Source organism: Acromyrmex echinatior, chromosome 15, assembly GCF_024713525.1.
Source record: "Acromyrmex echinatior isolate Ae372 chromosome 15, ASM2471352v2, whole genome shotgun sequence".
NCBI classification, from domain to species: domain Eukaryota; kingdom Metazoa; phylum Arthropoda; class Insecta; order Hymenoptera; family Formicidae; genus Acromyrmex; species Acromyrmex echinatior.
Genome location: NC_141866.1, coordinates 9,289,458 through 9,309,541, shown reverse-complemented (window position 1 = coordinate 9,309,541; position 20,084 = coordinate 9,289,458). Strand labels below are relative to the sequence as shown.

At 32.1% G+C, this 20,084-nt stretch overlaps 1 protein-coding gene and 1 long non-coding RNA gene across 10 annotated transcripts in view; one reads left to right on the top strand and one right to left on the bottom strand.

Moving 5' to 3' along the window:
* Positions 1 to 20,084, bottom strand: part of 5-HT1 (serotonin receptor) — a 131,059-nt gene that overhangs the window by 20,450 nt on the left and 90,525 nt on the right. For all 9 annotated transcript variants that reach the window (XM_087413882.1, XM_011055360.2, XM_087413881.1 and 6 more), the window contains one exon: positions 5,362 to 5,763. In XM_087413882.1, the coding sequence (XP_087270008.1) occupies positions 5,362 to 5,479 (118 nt within the window). In that variant the 5' untranslated portion in view covers positions 5,480 to 5,763. The remainder of the gene's footprint in view (positions 1 to 5,361; positions 5,764 to 20,084) is intronic.
* LOC147907267 (uncharacterized) overlaps positions 1 to 20,084 on the top strand; it is a 69,872-nt gene that overhangs the window by 5,822 nt on the left and 43,966 nt on the right. The gene's annotated exons all lie outside the window — the stretch shown is intronic.

Genomic DNA, 20,084 nt, shown 5'->3' with positions numbered 1-20,084 from the left:
GAGAGAGAGAGAGAGAGAGAGAGAGAAATGGTACAAATATTAAAATTATTACAATCGTCGGGATTTATTTTGATTATCACGAGTATTTTATGAGATTCTAGAAAGTTATCATGTTAAATATTAATATCCGTATAAAATAATTTTTAAATACAATAGATTGAAAAAGTAAGAATATTTTCTTGTTATCATAAATAAATCGCCATTGCATCACGATAATTTTCATATGCGGTTTATGGTTTCTATGCATTGTTGTGAGCGCAATTTTGGGAATAAACTCAACATACAATAACGTGGTTTAGATCGATGCAGTTTTTTTTTTGGACGACAGAAAAATCTGCAGAATGAAAAGGGGTATTAAGCGTCAAAAACATTAATCCTTTTTTCCGAAAGCCGAATAACGCTTTGGTAGTCGAGATGTATATTTCGCATTGTTCAAATTGCGCGCAGAGAGATGATACGAAAAATTCATCAGATTTATGCAAACGAGCTTGTTAAGAGAATAAAAAATTATAGTAGCTAATGTTCTTGTCGTGGATAATAAGAGCTTTTGGGAATGTGACAAATGAATAAGATAATTACATATGAGAATAGACGATTTTGAGGCGATAAAATTACTTATAGATTTTGATTCCTCATAAAATGGAAGAGTTTGATAATAAATTTCTTATGAAAAATATATTATATTTTTTTATATATAACTCTTCAACGCGATTTAGATTACGTTCGATCTAATTCGATTATCGATATTTCAAATTTATCCTTCATACAAATTTATCATGCGTCCCTCATAATCTTCGAATACATGGATTTAACATCAATATCTATTTAAAATTTTATCATGTCAAAGCAGAAATAATGCATAATTTATTCTCGTTGTCTACGCGCAGATAAACGAATTTCTCACACGACCACACGCGCGATCGATGTAAAGTGGACCTGTAAAACGTGCCGAAAACTGCGGTTATGGTTCGTTATCCAATAACTGTGTAGTCATATAACTTGTTTTCGTTGCCGCACCATAGGACAGATTTTAATTGAATTATATGGCCGTTTATTGATTAATAAACCAAAACCGGAGTAGACGGCAAATGCTACAAGTTCGCTTTATCAATCGCGACCGTTGTCATATGCGCGGAAACTCATTTATTTTCGTGTATAGAACGGCGACACGTAAATAAATTGCATATTATATCCGCTTTTGACATTACACCGGCAACCTTAAAATTAAATGTAACACAATTTACTTTTATCTTTTTCAATATAATGATGAAAAATGATTGATATTTTTATACTCGTAATTGTTGAAGTAACTTTATATATATATTTTTCCTGTAACCTAAGGCTATATTTTTTTTCCCCTAGTTTCATTGAAAATGCAACCCCAGGTTTCTCGAGAGACGATAACTATCGGAAATGTCTGATTACGTCTTCATGCGGGGTACGTTATGTGTTCGCATCGCATCGTTTAACCTTTATACGATCGAAGGGCAAGGTAGAGTAACACATTCAGTTCGCGTCGGCGGTCTAACCTATCGGCTTGCTATTTTTTTTACGAACAAGCAAGATGCCTATCAACATCATATACATGATGTATATATCAAGAAATGTTTTTCTCAAACGTGTATTTCTAATAAAACTCATTTTTTTTTTCATAAAAAAAGTTTAACGCTGGTAATTCAAAAGCAAAATATAATTGAATTAAACTTTGATTTCTTTTATGGTACGTGATGCGTATATTTACACTAATTGAATTTATGATCTAATTGAATTTATGAGAGAAAAACTTTTACTTTCTACATAAATAAAAAAAACTGTAATATATATTCTTTCCACGTGGTGTGTACATACTGTATATAATATTAATACGTGATTACGTTTCGAAATTATGCAATGTTCATTGAGTAGTTTTTATTTTCCTGTAAAAAACTATTATTATACAATTTGTATTATAAATATCGGAAGTTTTTCCTTTTTTACTTTCTTTTTTCAATTTGCGATTTATCGGAAAAGAAATCTGACACCTATTATTCTTCGATATCAGATCTTCGCAAATTACAGTTATTTCTGATTTCTCGTATTTGTTCGATTACAGTCAATTACCTCCACGTATATACTAGTGGCGAACTTTGCGCTAAATTACGTGCTCCGCTGTTTGCGTCCCCGAAGAGAGATGAACGAATGCGGTTGGTACAACCCGCTGCATTTGAGAAGTTTCGCTCGATTTGCAGTGATTACTGTGTGAGGGAAGAGGGGGATGAGAGGGGATTATTTAATTTACATTTGCGCAACGATATTCACGGTTTTGTGCCTCGCCAAGCGTTCAGAAAATTTACCCTACACCAGGGGAGAGAAGGAGAAAGAGCAGACACATTCATGGCAGCTGACGTCATGTTCAACGAACTGTTAGTTAGCTAGTGAACTATACTAATATTGGAATGTGCTTCGAGCCTTGTCAAGTCACTGGGAGGACGTATGTGTGTGGATGTATCCAACAGCTGCTGGCGGATCTTTTTCGCATCTTTCTTGGTTACATCGCTATCCACGATGTTACAACGGAGCGCGATAAACTTATCTGTTTTCTCAATAACTTTTAACTCTATTCCCTTTCGAGAAATATATCCTCAGGGAAGTCAAAGATGTTCACACAGATTTATTTCACGAGATTTAATAGTCGACGAATGACATCGATGAAAAATCAAAGCGAATAAATTATAGCGATAGTGTAAATTATCCGCGGAATTCTATATCTAGATCAAAGTTAGCGTTAACAGCATGTGTAAATAACTTTACGTGTTCACTTTCTGCTAATTATGGAATATCTTACGTAATGATTATAGACATATTAATCATACTTGCCGATGATCGCTGATGTCTTTGACAAATATTTATCGAAGCCCATGAAAGTCATTTATCATACGTTATGCTCATATTAAAATGTCTTTAGCGTTGATAATAATCAATCAGAGATTTTAATATTAAAGTGCGTTCTATTATTCTCGGTATTGCTGAGGAGAATTTGAGGGTGAAGCCATGGCAGGAAAGGGTTGTACTTAAGTAAATACAAGTCGTAAAACAATGTTAGTTCGCTTGCCTCGCGGAAAACCCCATTCACGCAAAGCATGCGACTGGATATTGTGATAACCGTCACCGCTTGATGATATATTATGTGCCTTGGAGAACTAATACGTTTTCCAAGCGATCTTTGCCATTGTTCTCACTAACGTATTACTATCGGGTGGTCGCCTCCGCGTGGATGATGCTGACGATGATCGGAAGGGGTGAAGTTATTTGGGGCTTGATGGCATATAATTACGGCAAGAAGAACGATTAATCGAGGTGAGATCAATTGCCTCGTAGACACTGTTGGATCGGAAGTTTGGCATGCAAAAGAAAATGACTTGCCAAAATCGGGTCGGTAATTATCGTTGGAAGCATTCGAATAAAAACGAGAGATAAATTGGTCGAATCGACTTCGAATTAAGGAAACGAACTTTTCTTTTTTTTAGATTTCAGCTTGAATGAGTCGATTCATTATATATACATTTAGCGGCGCCAACAAAATTATCTATTCATCAAAATGTCTTTGACCACGACATTCTTTCTGCTCATTGATAACTAATTAAAAAGTGTCTTAACTTTTAACGTTAACTTTAATTAAGTAACTTACTTTAAAATAATAATAATGGCAATGACTAGCTCATTTAATACAAAATTAATTAGAAGAGATTAACAGTTAGTAACGAACAATATGTTGTTATAAGTTATTTAAAATAAAATAATTTTTTTATGAAATTTTTTAAATACATGAAGATTATTTTATTGTAAACAATTTATATTAACATTGTTCATCAATAATCTTTACGATATAAAAATTAAGAAGATAAAAATTAACGAGATAAAATTAAAATTTTTATTATATGATTTGACATCAACATAAGTGGTTTTGCATTAAAAATGAATTCTGAAATTGCCCAACAAATTATCTTTTAAATAATTTAAATGATACTATGATTTTTATTCAATGTTGCAAACTTATGATTTTTATAAGCAAAAATGTTTGAAAAATACCAGCAATTCAAACCAGCAATTTAAATTATTGAATGCGTCAGTGTTGTTGTTTTTAAAATTTCGCATTGAATAACTCATAGTCTCAAAATTTCGCATCTGAATAACTCGGATATCATAGTCGGCGTTAAGAGGCTCACTGACATTTTGATCGGCTTAAACGACTAGCATATAAAACAAATTATAAAACATAAAAAACATAAAAAACAATGTGTAGAAAGAAGTGTTTTATATACCTTATTTTCTCTTTCTCCCTATTCATTGTTACATAATTTTAACATAATATTTTAACATAATATAACAACATTCTCAATCTTTCATATTATCGGAAAATAAATAACGTGTATTACAGTGAGAAATTGCGTGGTTTATAATACAATCCAGTGGCCAGTCCACGAAAAATATTGTTCTCGTATTACGCGAGTGTTTTATCCAGAAGAGTGAGTCGGCATATTCATTGAATTAAAAAAGCAAAGTTAAAATATCACGTAACGTAATGTATATTCCGTGATAAAACAAGAAAACCTATAATGTATTATTTATTCAATTACGGTTTTCATTATTATTTTTATCGATTTACAGCATGTACAGCGATAATCAGTTGCGAATACCGCGCGCAAGAATACCGTGTCCATAAAAATTTTTTAAGGGCTTGTTTCCGAGTTGTGAAAAGCAAGTCTTGAAGGGTGCCGCCTTCATATTGACGTGTGTCATAAACTTTTTCTAAAGGTATGAAAAACGCGAGACTATATATTACTCTTGAAATATCGTTCTTCTCAATTTTAACTTATCGACTCGTATTTCAATATTCAATACAGAAGCTAATGAATGGATATGAATACATTTTTATACGCGCAATGTAGACATTTTATTTATATTTTAAATAATAGTGTATTAAAATATTATTATAATAGATATTAAATTAATTACACATTAAAAAATATTTTAATTTCTTTCAAAAATATATAAAAATATGTTGGTTTTTTAGCAATAATATAACATCTAATCGAAAGAATTTATAATATTAAAAATTGAGACAAATTAAACTAATACGAATTTAAATAAATAAGCAGATAAATAAAGTTCCTTTTCGTAATATTAATTTTTTAATTGTTAAATTAAATTTGAAAAAAAAAAATTTTTCAAAATAAAATATTTATTCCAAAAAATGACAATTTTTTTTGCAAAGTAAATGTCGTGCGAGCAGGAGAGAGAGAGAGAGAGAGTGAGTGTGTGTGTGTATGTGTGTGTGTGTGTGTGTGTGTGTGTGTGTGTGTGTGTGTGTAGTAGACTCACCTACAATAGTGATGAGTATGAGAAGACAGAGCACGATAGCTCTCAAGATGATTGGTACATCGAAGAAGACTGGATTTTCCACAGTTGCGTTTGCGGCTTGATCGACGTGAGCCTCCATCGCGGTAAAGTGTATTTTCCGTCTTCAGTGTTCGCTATTTATCATCTGATTAAATAATGTATCATAGTCTGTCTTCGTTAGAGCGGATCCGAAGCTTTTTTCGTTTTTGATAGACGCAGGGTCAATACCTGGCCGATAAACGCCGGTTACTCCCCTCATACACTTCCATCTCTATTTCAGAATTTCTCATAGTCCCCATTTTGCGCAATTTTCTGCTCCGAGACTCCATGGACTTTGAGGTTGCTGGTTTTTTTTGTGGGATGTCAGTCCTTTCGTACGTATGTCTGAAACGCGGAAAAAGATTTTGTTAAAACGTTGCTTTCATAGATGATCTTATATTGAAGAAAAATACTTACTTTTACTATTGAGAAATGTAATGGTAAACACAAAAATAGCAAAATCCTTATTGTTATTGAAATTTTATTAACGTCCTGATAATCTCATGAATATTACAATTTTTTCTTAAATTCTTTTTATGAATTTTTTAATTAAAAAAAAAATAATTTTTAAGAGATTATTAATAATATAAAAAAGTTCAATAGTCTACGATTACAGTATAATTGCAATATTGAGTTTTGTGTTAAATATAAATTTCAAGAGAATTATACACGCACGGAGAGGATATGCGAGGTGTCACGTTTATGGTAACCCACGAAACCAATGAAATTGGAACAATCGATCGGCAATTATCAGGATTGTAACGGGCAACTACCACAATCAATTTTGATAATGAATCCACGGGGGTGTGCGAAAAATAGATGCGTTTACAACAAACGCCGTCGTGAGATTGCCTTAGGAGGTCGTATGCACTCTATTAAATTTTCCAATAGTGTCGGAACGTTTCATTAACTTGAATTCACCGGAACCTACTCGCCATTTGGTTTAAACTGATTGAATTTCCAGACGAATAGCGTTCACGTTTGATAGCAACGCCAATACACCGTAACGAGCCACTGTTTTTCCATGGTTCGTTGCGCGATTTTATTATTTCGATGAATTACAAATGATTTAACGGAATGTGAATTTTCGGTGAAATTAGACTGAGTTTATCTTATTTCTCTATTGAAAATTTTGCTTTAAAGTTTCACGATTTACGTCATAAAAATTTTGATTGTAATTAAAGACTTGTGCATATATCGAATTTATAATAACTTTAATTTTAACATGGAAAGAACGAGTTTGCTGAAGTATTTATAAATTTAGTGAAATACAGATCTAAAAATAATTTTGTTGAACTGTCAAAATAATTATATATATACTTGTTGCTCAAAAGTTTTTGTAGCTCATTATGTTTGAATTTTCTACATAATTATTTTGATGGCGCAATAAAATCGTTTTCAGATATAACTAAATCTTTAGATATTTCAGCGAAATCATTCTTTCCGTGAAATTATTAGAAAAGAGATAGGTATCATATTTCTCTGATTTATATCTTAATTTTTAGTTTCCTTTTTTGTAACAATTTATCAAGGCACTTTTTAAAATGTAAAACTTTTCGTGTACGTGAATGTTTCTTGTTGCTACCTTGCAACATTAATCATATATACGGAAATATGTAAGGGGCTAAATATATTTTCACGAGGGAAGTCAACATTTTTCTTGTGGCAATACGAAAAATTTGTCTTATATATAGTGATTGTTGTCACAATGGCTTTTTGCGCGCGCGGCCGACTGCCAAGAACTAAAAGTTTTATTCCCACCACATGACGCAAATCCCACGTATTCCCTGCTAGCAAGGAAAAAGTGTCCCGCCCCACGGCTCTCTTCCTCATCACCATTTTTCGATGTCCGTCCGGCAGGGAGTCGAAAAACAATCGTTCTTCCACGATAGAGAAGTATCTCCCAACTTTCTAACAGTCAGCGTCGCTTGAAGAAAAAGTCCCGGAGGGCGCAAAAGCGTGATGTCTGTTCATGAAAACTTCAAAGGGGGGCAGGAAAAACGAGCGCTTCTGTACGACTGAAGAATAAAAGCCAATCAAACGGACTTTTGTAGACGCCGTGTTGCGTTTTTAACTTAAATCAACGGAACCGAATATCGATTGTGTGAATATCGATTTGTCGGCACGTAACGAGAGCTTCGTAAATCGTATTTGATATCGATCACTGGTTTCTCCCAATTTAAAGGAAAGCGTTTATTTTCTTTTATAGTATGTCAATCATCACCGTAACAAACATGACAAACAAAATGAGTAAAAGTCAAAATTTTATTGGCAATTATAAACACATAGAAATAATAAAAAAAAAATAAAAATATTCTATTTAAAATAGAGTTTTAAATGAATTATTATATGTTTTAACCCTTAATATGATGATTTTTCGATTCTTTATCTCACATAATGTTGTCCGAATGGTTTCATCACTTTACAAGCATACAAAAATTATAAATGTTTCTTAATAATAAAATATATACTTTAGCGTCTTTAGAAAATATTTATAAGGTGATATATCTATTTAAAAAAAAGAAACGATAGAAACTTTATTTAATCAATTTAAATAAAAATATCTTTTCCTAATATTTCAAAGGAGAGAAATGCGTAGGATGTGAATGATCCATTGTATGTACTAAGAGCTAATCCTTTATACTGTTACAAAATTTGATAAATTTTGTATACTGTAATAATGGATACAGTCACAATTTATCGGTAGAACGTGATAAGCGCGTCAGCGAAGTAACTCTTGAAATTTCGTTTACTTGGCGATTCACATCTCAGCAGGATATAAAAATTGTATTTTACAGCCCCTGTAAAATCGTCTTCTCTCACAATGATGCAATCACAATGACGTGAAAATGTCTCTGTAATAGCCGATCGGAGAAAAAACGATTTTGAGTATTACGGGAAATTCGCGCGTCTCGTAGGAACATTGTTTCGCAATCAAATATTTTATTCATTCAAAGAGAGAGAAAGGAAAATTAATTCGAACTTCAATAATGGAAAATAGACTTTTGTCCTGTTGTATGAAACAATTTTTATATTTTAATAAAAAAAAACCACTGAAATACGAATGGATTTAGAAAATGTGAAAGAAAATGAAAAATAAATTCTTACTTTATAAAAAGTGCAAACGTAAACTATTTTTAAATACTATTAATATTTATCATATTTAAAAGGAAAATTTGATAAAAGAAATAACATTTGTCGAGTTTCTGAGAAGTGATTTTTTTTTAAATTGTTAATAAAACTTATAACAAATATACCTCGAAATATACCTATTGAATTTGTTTTACGCGATCAATTCACTTAATTTACAATTAATAATAGAAAAATGTAAAATCTTTATATAATAATTATAAAGACAGCAATAAATGAAATTCTTTCTAATAAATTGTTATAAAATTTTATATAAAACGTTCTATGTTAAAAAGAAGTCATACCTGTAATTAAAAAATTTTTTGAAATTTCTGAAGATGGTTCAATCAAGGAGCCAAAACATGTCAAGATTTCGAATTTCAAAAAATAGATTTGAATATCAAACTCATACAATTATTATTTAGATATATAAAATAATTTTATTATACTATCATTATTTCAGTGTAATTATTATTATTTAGAGCTCTTTATATTATTGTACTAATATAAAATTTTATTTTTGACAGTTTTATGGGGCGATTTTTTTTTCATATCACTCTATAAATTAGTCGCACGATTTTAAAAACTACAAATCGTGCAAGGAAAATTTGCTCGATGAATTACGATCAGTTGTACGTTATAGTAGACGTTATTTGCTTAATAGGCTGAAATTGTGCGAATATTTGTGCCGGTCGTTTGTACTTTGGGACCAAAAGCGGTCGACTAAATCTCGCCGTATTTGAGCCAATTCAAAATTGAAAGTGCAGGCGCACGTAGCAGCCTCTGCGAGAGGCGCGTGTATATACATTTCACAATAGCGGATGCATTTATCACGAGCAGAAAACTGCGCTCTTGGTCGTGCTCGAAACTCCATAAATTCCCCGCCGTTAGTGGAAAATGGAGGAGGGGAAGTAGAGGAGGAGGAGGACGAGGAACGAGGGAGAATCGACACGTCGGAAATCTATTTCTGGGGAAAGAAAAGCCGAGCAAACTGTTACGCGATTAAATCGCGAGCTGCCAGTAGTAGAGATCCTCGAAATTCACGATCGTTTGCTTTCGATTTAAAACGGCCGAATCTCGTCGACAAAGATATCTCCGTCATAGTTCTTCTTCTCCTGGCTTTTCCTAGGCCAGGAAAAAAACGCGTTAACGAGAGACTAATCTCTTCTCGAAGAAGTAAAAAGGTTTACGTGGCTTTAAAGTTTATGACCAGTCACATAGACAAAAAGTGAGCGATGAGTTTTTTCTGAAACAGTGTTTGTGACAGTTCAAAGGGGTCTTAATATTCAGAATCTATGCATGTGATTTTTTAATAAAACAAAATATGTACAGAGCGAAATAAAATATACGTTTAGGTGCTTGAATTAAAACGAAATTTATCGTAACAATTAAGGAAAATATATACATTGAAACAAATATTCTAATACTCTAATGAATATTTTATTGCTCTAAAAATAAACGATAGATATTATTTCTTTTTGATTATGCTAATATAATTATTTGCATTATTTGCATTTGTAATAATTTTATGATTTATTCTTCAGATATGCACATATAATGTATACAATAACCGCGGGATATACATACATAATATTTGGCAGGGAATCAAGTTTCGGATAAGTCATAAATTTCTGAATATTACACGTAAATTTCCGTTGTTCTGTATATACTTTTTTTTTGTTTTCCATTAGAAGATCTGATGCGAAATTCAAAAATAAAACTAGATTTTCTTGTAAAGTGAAGTGCATCTACTATTTACGATGCCATACCGTCGTCCATTATCCAGAGCTCCTACTGCGTTCCATTAGTCCCATGTAACTAACTTCTTCAGCTTCCAAGGATTTCACGCTGAACCATGCTTATAGGATCAAAAGATTAGGTCCACGCGTTACGCCCGATATATATGAAGTGCGCGACGGGGGCAACTTTAAACTTATCCGCAAATCCGGGAGAAATTTCGTTGTAGCGTCATCGATTTTCAAGTGCTAAAACGGTATAGTTGTTTGACCGATAAAAATAGGCGAGAAAAAATGAAATAATGGAAAAAAAATTGGAAAAATAAATCGATGAGGAAAAAAGGAAAATAGAATTTACATAGTCAGGATGACCGGGTAGTAGTGTGCATTCTGCGCATTATTTCTTCCGTAATTTAAAAAATTTCTTCGTCCTAATATTGAAATATGCCAAAAAGTATGCGGCTATAAGATTACGTAAGAAAAAAAAGAGAACGAGATTGATTAGCTGCAAATTTTATAAATGGTTATATACGGCTTTTAAGCGATAACGAAATCGTAAGGTTGACAAACCGACAGCGCGAAAAACTCGTAACGACGAATTGCAGCTGTATATTTGATACAGGGATTCAATATTTGTGGACGCAACCAAATTGTAAGCATACGCAAGTGCGGAAGCGATATCCGTCTAAAAGAGAGATGTTGTTGTTTCAATCAAAACCGACAGACAAGGGTAGATGCATCGTCGACGCGACTGACACTTGTGTACAACGATCCCCAATATTGCTAAATTTCCGCCCATTGACGACCGTTTGTGTTTGATAGCTATGCTATATACCTGCATAGGCGTTAATCTTGTTATCACCGGTCGACATTCATCCGAGACAAGCTCCAATTGTTTCTTTATACATATTAGTTTTTTGCTGGGGGGAGGTTCGGTGATTACATATCAGTATCCTGTCGATACGTTACTAAAATATTATCGGATAATAGCAATAAATATTAATTAATCTATTGATTAAAGATTGAATGTAGATGTACCTTCGTCAATTTTGCTACATGTATTCAAAGTTTATTTCCTGTTTTATTATACTAACAAAATGAGATTTTTTGTAGAATAACGAATAATATTTAAGTATCATTAAATTAATTAAAGTATCGATGTTGCATACATTCGTTAATTATATGTCAGTATATTTGGATTGCACTTGTTATATCAAAGAAATAAAAAAATCCCCTCAACACTTTCATTAATTTTCAGCTTTTTTGTGCCGTCACATAAAAATAATTCGAAAATTAATTTAACTGTGATATGGAATATTAAAATTTAATAATAAACTGAGCGTATATGTTTTTTTAAAATAATTTATAATACACATGCTTAAATTCCTTTTCGTCATTTTTTATTGCATTTTCGATTAATGCCGCTCTGATGCATTATTAAACTCCTATCAATCTCGATTACCATCGCTTGAAAAATTTCAGTCGTAGTAATTTACAAGCGAACAATAATGTTAATGTACCCTCCTGTTTGTATTTGCAATCAAATTCGTAATTATGTACATAACTCGCAAACTACTATTTGTCAATAAATCATAATATTTGTCGACTCATTTACGACGTTGAGTAAACTAGCTCGTGGCAAATGACGAAATGGATGTATATTTTTCGCTTCTTGTAAACCAAACATATTACATTTAAAGCACTATTTTTGAAACGAAAAATGATCGTTTTGCACATTGAAAATTTTAAGTATCATTTATCTACGTTTGAACACTCTCCAATTTATTGAAAATGTCAAATTTTATTTGTTACCTATTATAAATTATTGCATTAATCGAAATAATATTGATTACTTTATTTTTATTGTAACAAGTAATATAACTGTGACATATAAGTGAAAAAAATGTAAAAAAATTTTTCATTTGTTTGAAATTATATTGGCGTGATTTGTCAGATCGTTTGAGTGACTGCGCTGCATATTAGCCGTATAATCATTTGCTTCCATTTAATCGTACCGTCGCTGTAATTTTGAATTCTTCGATCTCATTGTTGTACGAGTTGTATGAGATTAAGGGTCGGCAATACACCTAGGCCAGCCATCTTGAATTATGACGTCAGAAGCGGTGAAATATACGCGAACGATTCTTGCGATTTACGTTCTACACAAACGACTTTATGTCGAGTAAACCGATACATCATGGTTTCCCTGGAGAAACAGTGAATTGTACGGAAACAAGACATCTCGGGGAATGTAGAATATTTGTTGGGGATTATTACATTATGCTCTTAAAAACTGACGTTTGCTCGTTCACGCGAGAGAATTGCCTTTAGTTTAGAAAATTGATTAATATTCCTGTAGTTTCGAGGCCGAGTGCGGTGCAGAAGGCGTTAATGTGTCACAGGGTTGGCAGGTTTCACTTGATAATGTAAAGTGCAGAGTTTTATTCTATATTCACGAAGACTCTCCCACGGACCCTCTCCCGTAAAATTAATTAATAACGCGTGAAACAACTTTAGCTTATCCCAACAAATTTTCATGGTCCATATAAATTTGCATCGATTTTATTCTTGTTAAGGATACTTTTATAACAGTTTTAATGTGCGAGTACATCACTTCTTAATTATATATATATATATATACGCCAGCAATATTATAAAGATTAAAATGAGTGATAATTTTTTACATTATGTTTCCTAAATTGTGTAAAAACTGGATAGAATGCTGAAGATATAATTTTTTACAGAAATTAATCATAATTGAAAAAAATGCGTATATAAATTAGAAAAATATTTTTTATTTCGAGAAAGATTGTGAAATCTTAACATTTTTATTATAGAAATAGAGTTTAAAAGACTTTAATTTGTATACGGACAGGTATTTTTATAGATAATTGCAACGGAAATTGTAAAATGTAGTATGAAATGTACGAATGAAATGCGTTGCACTGCATGAATGTTTAATTCTACGTTGCATTTACTGTAGAAAGTGTTATTTTTTTAGCTATTTTTAAACAAAATAGAATAAATAAATATAATTGTTTTCGTTTTCTACAGCATGTGCAATTAAATACATCAAATTTATTATGAAAATAAAAGAAGCACATTTAAATTAAACTTTTATTTTATGTAGTATAATTCGTGACTCCAACTTAAATCCAAAACAAATTTGAAATATTAAATATTATATTGAAACAAAAGGCATAGGTTTAAAGATTCAAAAGTTCATATTCGCACTTTACTTATATAAAAAAAAATGCGGGAATTTATTGATAAAAGTGGGATATAAATATGGACCAAAATATGTTTAATGTAAATATTTTGAATAAATATTTTTTAATGTTTTTGAATGGTTAACACTGTATTCTTGAGAGAGGGAGAGAGGGGAGAGAGAGAGAGAGAGAGAGAGAGAGCATTCTTTATATAGAAGTTTCATAAAAAATACTTATATGCTCTTTTTGAATTATCGAGCTAATACAATAAATTATTAGAATGTTGCTATTATTAGAATGCAGTCGTACGCTTAATCTTAGCTGTGCAGGAGAGAAGGGACGTTCCAAGATTCCAGTATATTACTGTACTTCGGTACTATGCTCCGTCGGGAATGATATTCGACATTTGCAATAATGCGGCGCGAGATGTTGGAATTTGCACTGTAAATTTCAAAGGCTCGTTTCGATGTTCAAAGGCGTGTCGTCATACATTATTGCAATGGCGAATATGCCGCCCAAGGGAGTGCTGCTGCATCGGTATCGCAATAATGCACGTCGCTACAACTTTCGGCATTATTGTAATGTTCCACCTTCGTCTACTTGGCTCACATCCACTTTCTTCGTATTCCCATAAGGAGGCAAACCGTTGATTTTAAATATTAATGTTTATTACGAACATTTACGTAATGTTCCATTGTGAATGTATGCCTCTTTTTGCTTTTGTGAATGTATATATCTCTAAGGTATTCTATAAGACAAGTTTAGCCAATGCAAGTCTGTGAAATACTTCGAGAACTATGGAAACAACAGTCAAGAAGTGCATGCACTTAGCTTACTGTTAAATTTGCTCTGATGTATCTTCGCGAATTTAGAAAATTTTATATAGACTGTCTTAAATGTTACGAAAAAGGAATTTTACCAATTACAATAATGCATTTCTATTTAATTGTAAGCCAATCAAAGCTTTAATGAATATAAAATTTCACGTTAATCTGGACTATTAAATATTAAATTGGCTTTTAAAACTTCATTTGTGCGCAATCAGGCATTTCATATAAAATATAATCGATATAAGTACGCAAAAGAATAAAAAAATAACACAATTTTTATAATTTTTAGTATTCAGAGTTCTATCTTATATAACACTCTACTATAACAAAGCTTTATTAGAACAGAGGAAAGATGGTCGTAAAACTAGAAACGTCTCGTTAGTGTTCGCTAAAGTTTTATGTACTATGCGTATTTTTAAGGCCTGTGCATTTTCAAGGATATTTTCCTACCATCTGGTGGAATAAGTCCATCGCATAACTTGACTGGAATTCCTGATTACAAATATCATGAAAGAAATTGGTCGCTACCGAACGACCATTCCGTTCAGATATGAAAATTTTTATTAGAGTTCAGCATATTACGAAAAGAATGCGGCGAAAAGTATTACGAAATATTCCACGCGCGTTGGAATAAGACGTTTACGATGTATGATTCTCATCTTTTTTTATTTACACATAAACAGTGAAGATTAGTAAAACAGAATATTTATTACTTTAGCTTATACAATTTCTTCTCTTATGTTTGCATTTGTATCTTATAATTAATGGCTAATCTGGTACATAAATATTACTAATTATCTAAATATACATTTCTTTCTTATTTTTTGTATCTTAAATATTGTAATATTTTCTCAGACACTTTAAATTAATTTACAGTAATATCACATTTACTAATTATTGATAATCTCATGTAAAACTCTAACATTTTTCCGTTTTTCTCCTAATAACTAATTTTCTAAACTTATCCTACACCGAAAGAAAAGACTTGGCTGCAGCAAATTAGATAAATATGAAATAGCATTTTTAATTGGCTGCTGCAATCAATTAAAAATGTTATGCCATTATTCAGTCAATCCTTTCTTTCAGTTTAAATCATTCAGTGCTTGAATCAGTATAGATTAGTATAGGCATAAAATTTCGCGAGTGTGCAAAATATTTTTCTGAAATACAACTCTTTTCAATGAATGCCGATTAAACTTTTCGTCTAAAATTTCATAAACAGGAATATTAACCTGAGAATATTTTAATTATCTCACTTAACACAAGAAATTCATTAGCATTGCATCTTGGTTAAGAATAGATGGTACTCCAATGCCACTGACTTTTGCTTTTGTGCAAGATGGTAAAAGGGCTCAATCAGAGTACGGAGATACGGTGAAATTAAACAGCCCGTACTGCGGCAAGTGCTCGGTCGCAAAAGAGTTAAACCGTGCGCATTGCATATACGAGTGCATCTCTATTCATCGTGAAAGCGGCGAAACACGGGCGATCGTTACGCGGTCGGTTTCGTGAGTGGCACACTTATAATGCGATCGTGAATGCACAACCAAGCGGTCATACATTCTTTTTTTTTTTAATGATATCTGTTTAGAAATCTGTTTACAGAGCTGGCGCACAATTAGCGCAGAGAAGTAAGATATATACGCCAAGTAAAATATTCCATCGTAATTAAACTCCCGCTTTCTTCCCTTTGACGTGATAATTAACATTATACATTTTGCGGTGGGGCGACGGTTCCAGTCTCTCTTACACGTACATACGCGATGCATATAGAATATTAAATCTTCCAACTATGTGGAAACGGCGAGGTGTGCAAACATTTTAGCGAAGAAAATAACGAGAAAAGGAATGACGCAACTCGTATGCGTCGTCACGTGTTCCGGTTTATTTCGAGTAAACGAATTTGTTATATCTTATTCATGGAATACATTAACTCACCGTCAAATTGCAGCCCGTGTCCTCAAATAATGTGCGCGGCGTTTTCATTCCTGTTTGCGTTCGCTTATTTTCAATTCCTCCCTCTAAGTACTCTACTTTAAGAAATGAGTCGAGTGTCGAAGCTTAAGTCAATCGATCACGTTGTGCGAGTTTCTTTCCTTAGTTCTATAAAACTTATGTGATACATTACGTCATACAGTCGGAAAATTATCTATACGCGTGTAGCAATTCGCGATGGATTGCTGCGAAGTTAAGTTCTAGACCTATGCCTATTATTATACTTTTATTACTGTTTACTTAGTTCAGTCGCTATCGTATTTGATGCACGTTGCCAAAATTAATTTTAATAAATTGACGTTGCGCGCAAAATTTACAAAACACGATTGTAAAATATATTTGCAAGATCATTTTAAAATTTCTGAATATGGAGAATTGCAAAACATCATACTCTTTACATATGGAAGCAACAACTGGATCGATCGAAAAATATCGCCTGGTTTCCCTTCATGTCCATTATAAATTTTGGGAAGGAGAGATGAACACGGTTAAAGATTGATCGACCATATGGATAGGATGTTGCGCGATCGTAAATTCTGCTCTGTTAACTTTGCGTTTAAATCATTCGCGTCAAATACAGCGCCCAACGTTTCTCCGAAAAAGTCTGGCAGATAGATCGAGCAGTTGCATAGGACCCAGCCCTGCACGTTACTTTTCATGTACGGATATTTTATCGTTGTGCGATATTTTACATTTTCCATGGTAACAACCGCTCTCACGATCCCTTACAATTGAAATAAACATTTTTCTTCTGTGACCAAGCATTTGTCTTTTAAAATGATTTTTACTTGAGTAACATACCTTATCAAATTAGCATGATGCTATTTGATACATTGTATTACGTTATACGATACAGGCAAATATAATTTTGTAATTGAGTGTATTAATTAAGACAGTGTGCCGAAGAATTAGTTTGCAAGAGTTAATTGGATATTTTAGATTCCCGCGGGGCATTATCGAGAGATTATCGTAGAAAATCTGTAAAGTAATATTATTACACTTTAGATAACAATTAATTTACTTCGAATGATGCCAATTTTAGTCTCGTATCACACCTGATTTTGCAATGTACGTTTAACAGAGATTGAGTTTAAACCCGCGTTGATCCTGGGCTTAGTAAAGTCCGCGAGTAGGTTAAAATTAATCTCGTATGTCTATGCGATTTGATATATTATACATGCCGCTAATTTAGCTAAGTTCGCGCAAGGTTCCAAACTTTACTGTTAAATCATGTAACTAGACATTTATCGGGACGTACACGAACTAGATTGAAGAAGACATGTTCTTATTAAACGCATTCAGTATTAAGTTAAATTTAATTAGACGAAAACAAATTGTCAATGTGAACCGATGCTGTGTATTATGAATTTTTTCATTTATCTAATTTATATAATATCAATATTATTTCTATAAAGCACTATTAACAGTCAGTGTCATGATTTACATTTGCAATTTGTTTTTTTATTTATTCTTGAAGCCATTTTGTTAGTAGATCACATATTGATGAAACCTTTACATATTTATATATAAATATATTTTTGCATTTATTATTTATTAGTTATAAAATCATTTTTATATTTCTCTTAAAAATACATCTATTTTTAATTATATTATGTATATTTAATTACATTGACTATTTTTCATCTCTCTTAATAACTTTTTTAATTATAAAATTATTTGTATTTTTTTGAAAATACAAATAATTCTAGCATAGCAGTGTAAAAGTATACATTATAGGTGAGGCACGAGGTACGTTAGGAATAATTTGAGTCATAAATTTGTCGTCCTTGGGAGAAGAAAGAAGGGATTTTTTGCGAAAACGAGCGAATCCTTCGTTTTTAAATCAGGCGTAGATATTTGCTAGGGAATTGAAGAGTCCCTTCCCTTCTTCTGAATAATTCCAAGTGCTACTGGTTTCAATATTATATTCTAGTATTTGCCCATTTACTTTGTCGTGACCCAAATACCTGCCTTCGTTTTGTTGTAGACTCGGTTTGGGAATAGATAGGTATGCATGAAGTTGATGCAAATCATCTTCGAGGGTCAACAGGTACCAGGTCAATTTGGGACAACCGAGAATAATTATGAGCGTTGGCAGTGATTTAGTGCGATGGATGGTGAATCCCCATTTCAGGAGGCTGATAAAATCGCTTTTTTACGACAAATAATTGCATAGTGACGAAAACTGTCATCTTATTTTTCCTTTTAAAATTTGCTCGAGTTCCAAACTTATTATACGAATTCCTCTTAATATTAGTTCAAGATAATAGGGCTTGCTCAACGACGAGAAAATATTTTATCTAATTTAACACGATTATATTCTACACATTATAATAATATTATATTTATTATGTTTAATTAAAAATATTATACTACTTTATATTTTATATAATTTGTTTCATTTTATATAAAATCTTTTTACTTTATGGAGAAAAGGATTTTACTGACAAATCTAAAAATTTAGCTAGCTAGATACAGATCTGAACATAATTTTTAGACTCATAATTATATGTATGACGTTCAAGCATAATGAGCAACGCAAAAAATTATGACAGTCCAGCAACCAGTTTGAGTATCCTACATAATTATTTTGATGGTCTAGTAAAATTATTTTCATCTGCATTAAGCTAAATTTTAAAATATTTCAGCAAAACTGTTCTATGTTGTCAAATTATCATTTTTTTAAAAATATTTTTTTACATTGGAAGAATATTTTATTTAAAACCACTCGATTTAAGAATACAGTTGGTATCTGAGCAGCATTCATCGTTGTTTGCACGATTATCTTCGCAAAAAAGAATAGAATCGGCGTACAGTGTACAATGGTAATTAATGCAATTTATTTTGGGATGCACTAATTCAAGCGAATTCTCTCAATTGCGGGACCCGTATTATTCGATCGAACCATAGAAAATCGATGCAATGGGATGACGTAAAATAAACATTATTTATTGCGCGAAACATTCACAAAGGCTCAGCACAATGGGATGAAAAATATGTATTTCTTCCTGCGAGGAAGCTGAAAATCTACGCACGTATCTTATATCCCATTTTGTGATGTGAATGTTACAATATCCAACATAGTGAGCCTCTTAGACCGTACATTGTTATTGTTCTACATTGTTTCTTATTACTTTGAACGCGTCTAGAGCGAATCTCGTCGAGTTTAGATCGCTTGCGGACATTGCAAGGTATTGGTAAATGCAATTCCGGAGCGGTCGTGTTCGAAGATTATAGAGATGCAGTGGAATAGCTACAAGATCCGAATTTCGTGTCAGTTATGAAGCACCGCGGTTAGAGCAAAGCATCTTTTCGCAACGTGCCAATCTAATTGCCACATTTCTTTTTGCAAAAATAATAAGAGTCTTAGTGGACCGTACATTTGAAAATTTAACAATAATAAATAAAAGTAATGGCCATGATGGTCAAAACTAGATTTTTAATGCTTAAATAATTCAATCTGAATTAATATATATAAAAAATAGGATATTCTTTATTTTACCTTTTTTTGTAGTTCCGAAAGGTAAAGTTTTTGAAAATTAAGACACACACACAAAATGAAAAGAATAAAAAGAATTAAAAATAGAAGGAAGCAACAAATTGTTTTCTAAAGTTTAAATGTATTGTATTTGAAGTAGTTAATAAAAAAGAACAATTAAAAGTTTTCATTCTTTTTGAAAAGAAGTAGGAAAATTTTGAAAGTTAGAAGAAAGAAGTGGCGAGAAAAAAAGTACAGAGTAAAAGAACGGAAAGCATTGATATTGCTT